General features: G+C 40.5%; 1 protein-coding gene across 1 annotated transcript; it reads left to right on the top strand.

Annotated features, from left to right (window-relative positions):
* Positions 1-2,054: 2,054 nt before the first annotated feature.
* Positions 2,055-9,358, top strand: LOC307019908 (uncharacterized protein; the record flags this gene model as incomplete). Its single annotated transcript, XM_079651008.1, has 7 exons — positions 2,055-2,326; positions 2,521-2,619; positions 2,872-2,939; positions 4,112-4,284; positions 5,322-5,425; positions 6,588-6,749; positions 9,146-9,358. The coding sequence occupies exons 1-7, from the start codon at positions 2,219-2,221 to the stop codon at positions 9,356-9,358; spliced, it is 927 nt and encodes a 308-aa protein (XP_079507134.1). The 5' UTR covers positions 2,055-2,218.
* Between the last annotated feature and the right edge of the window lie 857 nt (positions 9,359-10,215).

Consider the following 10,215-nt stretch of genomic DNA (forward strand, 5'->3'; position numbering starts at 1 on the left):
AATGTTGTCAGGGCTGAAGAAAACCTTTTGCCCTGGAGCAAGAGCTAGCAGCGTGAATTCAATGAGGTCCTTTGATAACGATATTGATGATTTGCTCAAGGAGGAGGGTGATGGAGACCACAATTGCAACGAAGTTTGTGTTAATCAGAGAATGAAAGACATTTCCCTCGGCAAGAACCATGTATTCGAAATGGATCTCAAAGACCTCCTCTACACTCACACCACGAGAGAGATGACGATTCCTGAGGTCACCCCAGGAGTTACGGAAATATTAGTTGCCCCACCCCCAGAGGCTGTGAAATCTGCGATAACGAGGCAAGTGCGTCGCTTCTTAGGAGTGTTCGGGTGGTTTGTGAACAACGAGGCTGTCACACAAACTAAAAGGATGATATTGGCTTTCGAGGAGATTGAGGCGCGACCAACAATCACAGAAGAAGCCCCAGTGTCAGTGTCATTGAAAGCCAAAATGGAAGTCAAGGTTCTGGTTCAGAAACTGGTCACACGGCTTTTCAAAAACGCAAAGGTGAACCACAAAGTTGGAAACTCAGTCGGCATCGTTGAGAGCTTGTTGGAGAAAGTGTGGACAAAAATCGAGGGGGAAAGCTTCACAATAACCCCGGACACATTTCAGACCCTCGACAAGGTGGTTTACAAGGACCTGATCAGGATCTGGGGCAGCGCAGAGTCCGTGCTCGTGATGTTCAACATGGAAGGATCGTCAGGTGAAAATTGCGTCGCTTCCATTTTCAAAGCTCGCCTAATGCGTCCACCAAAGAAGAGACGAGCCGTCTGCACATTTTTCCACTCGGTAGGCAAGGCCATCAGCAAGCCTTTCAGACGCAGCTCTGAGCCCGTGTGGGTTCTTTAAAGGGGGTTATTGAAATGTGGGGTCTTTAAAGGGGGTTATTGAAATGTGGGTTCTTTAAAGGGGGTTATTGAAATGTGGGGTATTTAAAGGGGGTTATTGAAATGTGGGGTCTTTAAAGGGGGTTATTGAAATGTGGGGTATTTAAAGGGGGTTGTTGAAATGTAGGGTATTTAAAGGGGGTTATTGAAATGTGGGGTCTTTAAAGGGGGTTATTGAAATGTGGGGTCTTTAAAGGGGGTTGTTGAAATGTGGGGTATTTAAAGGGGGTTATTGAAATGTGGGGTATTTAAAGGGGGTTGTTGAAATGTAGGGTATTTAAAGGGGGTTATTGAAATGTGGGGTATTTAAAGGGGGTTATTGAAATGTGGGGTATTTAAAGGGGGTTATTGAAATGTAGGGCCTTTAAAGGGTGGGATTTTAAGTTAGGGTGGTAAATATGTGTGGGTGGGTTTCATTATTTTGGGATTTACTCGGGGGTCGCTCCGGTGTTTTCCCAAAATATTTGTGTGGGCGGGTTTTATCATGTTGGGTTTTCTCTGGGTTCACTCGGTTTTTCCCGCTTACCATGCAACGGATTGGACGATTAACATCTCCACCAAAAACTGCATGGTATCAACCTCTTATATTGTTATCAATAAATGTTGAAAAGCATTTTTACTGTTTCTCTGTCTTTAGTTTACGGTTGAATCTTTTAATATGTAACACATGCTGAAGGTCTGCTATTTTCAGTTTCACTAAAAGATCAAACTTTTGTGTTTTGTTGTGAGAAAAATACTCGGTTACAATCAAAACAAATGAATGTGTTATATGTTATTGTGTCATTTTACAAATATATAGTACATTGGGTAATTACATTGTCACAACAGCAGTGTTGTCACGCATTACACATGAGAGAAACTATTTAAAAGAGACAATAAGATACAGATACAATAAAACAAAGAATGTACATGAACAGCAAATACTGTACATACAACATTACAATAGAAAATACATCTAAATAATACACAATATAAAGAAAATACTGAATATGTTTAAATACTCTACAATATACAGGTGCACTAGGCAAAGGATAGAAATATACAGAGTATTGAATAATCAAAATAAACAATACATTAGGAAATGGTGCTGTTGTGGAGCACCAGGTAATCACAACAATCTTTGAAATTCCGATTGTCTTTAAACGCACCATTTGACCTGTTTATTGTACCCGGAACAAATATAACAGTCAAAGTCTCGTCGAGTATTTCCTCCTCATAACTGTGTTTTGTGAAGTAGGCATTAGATTAAAAATAAACAATTAAGAGGTTGAAGTGTAGGTTATAACTTCAGAGACTCTTAAATAAAGTTGTAATGGGTTCCTCTGCTGGTCTCAGACTTTATATGAGTGATAATAACGGACCTTTAATCCTGGATGGGGGTCTGGCGACTGAACTGGAGGCGCAGGGAATCAAATTACAGGTAAAATATAATTAATAATAACAATAATCTTAAGTACTTTTACTAAGGTTTATACTGTATCCCTCAGTTTGTCATTCAAATACTAATTTCTATGCACCAAGTAGGCTTACATCTTCCTGTTTACTCAAATAAAGTTACCAGGATTTATTTAATATCTTGTAATAAAAGATAATAATACTCATGGACGCGAGAAGGGGGGACGGGACGGGACGCTGAGGGGGCTGCAGTACCCCCATCTGCGAGGCTCCGCTAGCACCCGCAACCCCCCCTCGCATACAAATCTTTCTGTAAGAGTAAGTATTATCAAATACATTATACAAAATATATAAGGTAGCTATAAAAGTAGTCAACAACGATCAATACAACAAACAATGAATAGCAAACTGAAAGAAGGCAATTTAAAATAAATATTTCATGGATTTAGGATTATAATCTAAAGGATGTTAAGGTACAAAGAAATGCCAAAAGGTGTATTTAATGAAGACTGAAACAAAAGAAAGAGAAAATGTATAAAATGTCTGTCCATGTGTGTGCGCCTCACACAGGGAGACCCTCTGTGGAGCGCCAGGCTTCTGCACACAAACCCCCAGGCCATAAAAGATGCTCATTACAGGTAAATCCATGTACAATATCACATTAAAGAGGACATATAATGCTAATTTACAGGTTCATATCTGCATTTTGTGCCTCCACTGTGACATGTTTACATACTTTCACGTTCAAAGAATGCTTTCACAGACCATTTACAACCTATATAACACACTACAGGAAAAAAAGCGTAATACAATACAGCACTCCCTATCAGAGATGGTAGAAGTACACACATCCTTTACTCAAGTAGAAGTACAGATACTCGCGTTTAAAAATACTCTGGTAAAAGTAGAAGTACTGACTAAACTTCTTTACTCAAGTCAAAGTAAAGAGGCTTTGAAATGTACTTCAGTAAAAAGTACCCATAACTAGCAGCTGTTTTAAAGAGTACCTGACCTCCCTTTATATTAATAGAACAATAATGTCATTGTTAGCTAATGAATGTTTCCATGGTGACCAACGGCAACATGACAACGTTTTCATTGGTCCCTCTTCTTTAGAGAAGACCAGGAAATGATAGATACACGGATTGTGTTCAAATCAATAGGCACGCAATGACTCTAAATAATAATGATCACGCCACCAAACACACATTCAGACTAAAGGAACCAGCCTGTTTGGAAAATGAGAGAAGTAGAAAGTACAGGTATTTGGGTTCAACATGTAAGAAGTAGAAAGTACAGGTATTTGGGTTCAACATGTAAGAAGTAGAAAGTACAGGTATTTGAGTTCAACATGTAAGAAGTAGAAAGTACAGGTATTTGTGTTCAACATGTAAGAAGTAGAAAGTACAGGTATTTGGGTTCAACATGTAAGAAGTAGAAAGTACAGGTATTTGTGTTCAACATGTAAGAAGTAGAAAGTACAGGGATTTGAGTTCAACATGTAAGAAGTAGAAAGTACAGGTATTTGAGTTCAACATGTAAGAAGTAGAAAGTACAGGTATTTGGGTTCAAAATGTAAGAAGTAGAAAGTACAGGGATTTGAGTTCAACATGTAAGAAGTAGAAAGTACAGGTATTTGGGTTCAAAATATAAGAAGTCAAAGTAAAAAGTCCTCAGAAAAATAAGTAGTGGAGTAAAGTACTGATACCAGAAAAATGTACTTAAGTACAGTAACGAAGTATTTGTACTCCATTACTTCCCACCTCTGCTCCCTATCAACTCACAGTTTGTAAACGTGGTGCATCAACAGGTTTCTGCTCAGTGGGGCTGATGTTATCACCACAGCCACGTACCAGGCGAGTGTTTCAGGATTCATGAATCACCTGGACGTGAGTTGTGATCGAGCCAAAGAGCTGATGATGTCCGGAGTTCACCTCGCTAAAGAGACTGTGGAGAGATTTGTTTCTGACTCTCATCCAACAGGTAGAAAACTACACTTTAGACGCTACAGTCTGGCCTGTATTGCTTATATGTCTTCTGTAAGATGTGTGCAAAGCAAACATCCTAACACCTAGGACTCGATTTGTGTCTGTAGATTTCTCCTAAAATCGCCAAAAGTGACATAAGATAATGCCTAATTTGCATATTTAAACATAACATTTCAGAAAAGTTGTAATACAAAAAGCAATTATTCTAACGTTAGTAATGAACCTGGGAAGTTTCATGGTGATATCTATTAGTTACATGTTTTACCCTATTCCCCTGCAGTGTATGAATATTACAATACATATCTTTAAAGTCCGTTTTCTCTTCCTCTCGCACCAGATATCTCCACTTCAGAAGTACTTACATGCACCCAACTTCCCAGTTACATTCCTATCTATTTTCTGGAGTTTTTTAAAAAGGCTTTTATTCATAGATTATTCAAACCCTTATTTTAGGTCATTTCTTAACTAAAAACATGGAGAAAAACGATTATCTGTTTACCATATTCCCTGATTTATGGAGTGATAAAAATAGATATTGAAAAGGTCCTCTGTAAAAAAATATCACTCGTCGTCACCGGCTTGAGCTTCAACCTCAGGATCCATGTGTTTCTGATGCTCTGCAGAATGGAAGTAGTCATCACATACAGAGCATCAACTAGTTCCTGAACAGTGTCCTTCACATGCTGATATCCAAGAGAGGGAGTTACACAGTCACAAGATGGAGGAATAGAAAGCAGTATTCAATGTTTACTTCAGATTAGCTCCACGTCAGAAATGAGCATGCTTGTCATATGTCTCTCTCCATAGAGGCTGAATCATCATGTTAATCCCATAGCTATCATATGCCTCAAACAGTCCTGATGCTCTTCTAGGTAATCACACATCCTGTCATGGTCACAGCTACAGTTGGGATACCTTTGTTATCATGTTACTCTCATGTTGGAAGAGGACATTCAGTGTTTTCCCAACATATGTAAACAAAATAAAACATGAATTTTGACGCTGGCTTTATCCAATGTTCACATCTCTCAGGGCGGAGGCGTCCGCTAGTGGCCGGTTCTGTCGGACCGTACGGAGCGTTTCTGCTCGACGGCTCCGAATACACCGGGGCGTACGCAGAGAAAATGAGTGAAGAGGTAAGGTGGTCGTACTGGTGTTAACTTCTTTATCTTTTGCAGGCACAACAAATTCAACGAATCCTGAATCTCGGACCCCCTCCAACAGCGCTCTTTAAATGTGTATACAAATAAAAAAGTGAACACAATATAAGAATTTTGCTGTAACATGAATTCATGCAATTGAAAATATGGGTTTGTTTGCTGACACTGTAGAAAAAACAGATCAATGCTGTTGCTAAGCATTGCTATGACAACAAATCTATTTAGCCTTAGGTCTACAGATAATAGTTACAATGTTATTTTTCATAAAAAGCAACAATAACATGATGTAAAGAAAGTCATAAATACAAATTGAAAAGTTTAAAATGATGGAAAAAAAGCACGACCAATCATCTGAGCCGGCCCGGCTAAAGTAACTGGATGGCCTACCTGCCTGTCAGCCTTCCATCTGTGCACAAACTTATCTCGTGCCCTCATTGGTCATGTGCGCGTTCGTGTGTGTTGGAGGAGGGGCTCTGGAAGGAAGTCTGAAGGAAGGGGGAGATTTTTTCGGCTGCGTACTTTCAAATTCTCGCGCACTCGAGCTGGTTTCTCCATTCTTACCTACCCTACCTTTAAGGTAGTTGAAAGATTTTACTTCGAAAAAATTGAAAATTATTTTTGCACATTATTACAGACTCTAAAGGTTCACAGCGATTCCCCTTTAATTCATATATTTTCACAGTCATTTCTCATATTTCTTAAGTATATATATATATATTATATTACACTACATTACATTACATGTCACTTGTTAGACGTTGTTACCCAAAGCGACTTGCATACATTCAATACTGTGGACAATCCCCACAGGAACAATTTGGGGTGAAGTGTCTCAGGGACACAACGACATGCTGACTGCAGTGGGGTTTGAACCAACGCACAACCCACTGCACCACACGCCTATATAATATTTCTTATAATATTTTGTCTCAATATTTATTGTTAACTTTTAGTTGAACTTCTCTTACTGTGTTTCAAGTATGCTCAAATCCCCCAAAGCAAATTCCTTGTGTGAAAACCTTAACTCAATTCTGCCGTTTTAAATGCATACCTGTTTGTTCGAGGGGCATCAGAGCATCTTTTCTAAAGGCTTAAGTCATAGTTGATGATCTCAGGTGTCTTTGTTGCTTCTTTGAAGGATTTTAAAGTGTGGCACCGGCCTCAGATCGAGTGTGTCGCAGCAGCGGGAGCCGACTTCGTGGCTTTTGAGACGATCCCGAGTCTGAAGGAGGCGAAGGCTCTGGTGGATCTGCTCCGAGAGTTCCCCGACGTTAAAGCCTGGCTCTCCTTCTCCTGTAAGGTAAACACTGTCTGTGTGGTAGAGATCATGCAATGTTTTTAGTGTTTGTTGATTGTTATGTACCTGCCTAAGGACTAGAGATGGAAATGAGCTATTAGCTATAGTCTCTTCTCTTTTCTGAGATTTATGTATTTGTATGCATGGTCTTTGTTGAAATAAATACATAATAATAATAACTGCAAATACACTAAATAACTAGGGCTGAAACACTTCATTCAACAACATCTTACTTTCTACATCTTAAGTTTGTTATTCTTAAAGGTCCCATGTCATGCTTTTCCAGTCATTACCCGTCCCCTTGTGTGTCATGAAGGTTTTTCTGCATGTAAACGGTCTGCAGAGTCACAAACCCTCAAAGTACACCCTGTAAGGAGTAAAACTCTAACACAGAGAAGACCTGTCTGTGCTGCCCCAGAACGCCTCGTTGGACATTTCTCTTTTTCCATTGTTTGCTTCCTGGGTTCTGTGACGTGTAAACACCCAAACCATCAACAAATGATCTGATTGGCCCAAATGGACCAATCCGCGGAGCCCCTCACACACCAGGATCCCTTTGCTAACTAACAGGGAGTCCCATTGACTTGCATAGAGCTCCCTGAACGCTGGTAACAGACGAGTTAGGATGATGGAGAAATGCTCTCTGCAGACCCATTCTCACAGCGTTATAAACCTTTTTCTTACTCAATATCAAGCCACACTTATTGTTTTTACTTCGGCTGTGAGTGTTTGTGTGTGCTCAGGATGAGTTTCGCTTGTTCCCTCTGTATCGCCGACCCGGAAACCACACCAGTAAGCCAGCTCACTGAGCAGCGAGCCTCGCAACGTCCCGACCAATCAGAGCACACTGGGCTCACAGGGAGGGGGGGGGGCAGGAGCTCCAACAAGCTGTTTAGGACAGAGAGTGAATACACATACTATACAGAGACGCTGTATGAGAAACCAATGTGAACTTGGAACATTGAACAATATAAATATATTCTAGACCTCCACAATGGAATTCTGATCAGTGGAAATGGCCATGACATGGGACCTTTAAAGCTCAATCAAGATGACATTTTTAGGAACCCTTGAAAACGAGATGGTTCCTCATAAGGGGTTTATCAAGAATACATACATTTCAGATTTAAATCTATGACCAAATCATACAAAATAAATCAAATAGAGACACTTTGGAGAGGAGACTAATGTCCAGAAAAAAAACTAAGAGAAGGATTTCCGTGAACAAGTAAAAGTACAAGAGTATAATCATAAAAATATACTTAAAGTACCAAAACTAAAAGTACACATTATGCAAATTGGCCCATTTTAAGAACAACATATTATATACAGTATCTTGAATATAATTATCAATGCATTAATGTGTTTATTAAAGCTGCTGTGATGCAAGTCAAATTTCAGACTGGATCTGACCATTAAAGTATTATCGTATCGTAAAGGTGCAAAAACATGGAAATTCTCAAGTAAAGTACAAGTCTCTCAAAATTGAACTTAAAGGTGGGGTAGGTAATTTTGGAGAAACCATCTCGAGTGCGCTAGAATTTGAAAATACACAACTGGAAAAAATCTGCCACCTTACAGAGCCCCTCCTCCAACACACACGAACGCGCACATGACCAATGAGGGCACGAGATAAGTTTGTGCACAGATGGAAGGCTGACAGGCAGGTAGGTCATCCAGTTACTTTTGCCGGGCCGGCTCAGATGATTGGTCGGCTTCCACAGATGACATTTTTTTATGTATTTTTTGTCAAAGCACTTCAGATATTCATTGCTATCGGGATGTTAAGAGCATTCCATGAAGTATAACAAAAAGTGTATCTCGAGCCGGTTTCTCAAACTTACCTACCCCACCTTAGAGAGTCTGATTGCAAATCTTAGGTACTGCTGGGAAAATACTGAATGTCCTCTTCCAACATGAGAGTAACATGATAACAAAGGTATCCCAACTGTAGCTGTGAACATGACAGGATGTGTGATTACCTAGAAGAGCATCAGGACTGTTTGAGGCATATGATAGCTATGTGATTAACATGATGATTCAGCCTCTATGGAGAGAGACATATGACAAGCATGATCATTTCTGACGTGGAGCTAATCTGAAGTAAACATTGAATACTGCTTTCTATTCCTCCATCTTGTGACTGTGTAACTCCCTCTCTTGGATATCAGCATGTGAAGGACACTGTTCAGGAACTAGTTGATGCTCTGTATGTGATGACTCCTTCCATTCTGGAGAGGATCACAGATACATGGATCCTGAGATTGAAGATCAAGCCAGTGATATTTGTTTCAAGTACATAATGATTTAATGAGGATTGATGAATCTTTGCCTTCCCCCCTCCTCCTCCTCCTCCTCCTCCTCCTCCTCCTCCTCCTCCTCCTCCTCCTCCTTCTCAGGATGGGCGGAGTCTCTCTGACGGCAGCTTGTTCTCGGAGGCGGTGCAGGCTGTGATTGGTTCAGATCAGCTGGTGGCGGTGGGGGTGAACTGCTGCCCCCCCGCCCTGCTGCAGCCGCTCCTGGACTCCGCTGCGTCTCTGGGGACGGACCCCTGCTGGGTGGTTTACCCCAACAGTGGAGAGGACTGGGACTCTGAGCACGGGTCAGTGTAATGCCGATCTAAATGTCCCATCTGCCAACACTCTCATATCACTCAAACAATCCCTCAAAACTCACCTTTTCACTCTTGCCTTCAACTCCTAATCCTCTAACCCAGGGTTGTCAAACTCAAATACACAGTGGGCCAAAATAAAAAAATGGGTACTAGTGGAGGGCCGGACTGGTTCAATGTTTATTGCAGAACTTATTGAAATGAACTTATTGCACATATTAAACCTGGAACTAACAAAGCTTCAATGATTGCCTATAAAAACAACATTAAACATTAAATAATCAGTTCATTCATTTCTTATGGCTCTATCTGCAGCTTTTCCAGAGTCATTTCTTATGATTACATTTTCCCACAGGCCAACAACAGCTTCAACAAAACTATTTCCCTCAAAGAGAAACCAAACATGCCCTGTTGTCGTGAGAGAGAAAGTGCAGAAGGAAACATCCATTAAACTCAGTGTGCTGCTCTGTGATGCTAGCTCAGATACTTGGCATCTCATCTTGGGTGCAAGGTCATCAATGTTTGGGCTCAGGCTCTGAGCTGAGGAGACCCTCAGGATGGAGGGAAGGTGTGCGTGCAATATACCGGAGGGCCAGATCTAATAGGAATTAGAAATTATCCTGAGGGCCGAAATTAAATCCACCAAGGGCCTGATTTGGCCCCCGGGCCTTGAGTTTGACACATGTGCTCTAACCCCTCGCCCTTATTCCACGTAGCTTAGCACTTTTTACTCTGTTGTTATTGTTCTTCTGTACTTGCTTGTAAAGCGCTTTGAGCACCAGGAAAAGCGCTTTATAAATCAAATGTATTATTATTATCATTAATGCAGTCTAATAATTAAACAATTAGAATATTCTT

The sequence above is a fragment of the Notothenia rossii genome (assembly GCF_949606895.1).
Source record: "Notothenia rossii genome assembly, chromosome: 1".
Lineage (NCBI taxonomy): Eukaryota > Metazoa > Chordata > Actinopteri > Perciformes > Nototheniidae > Notothenia > Notothenia rossii.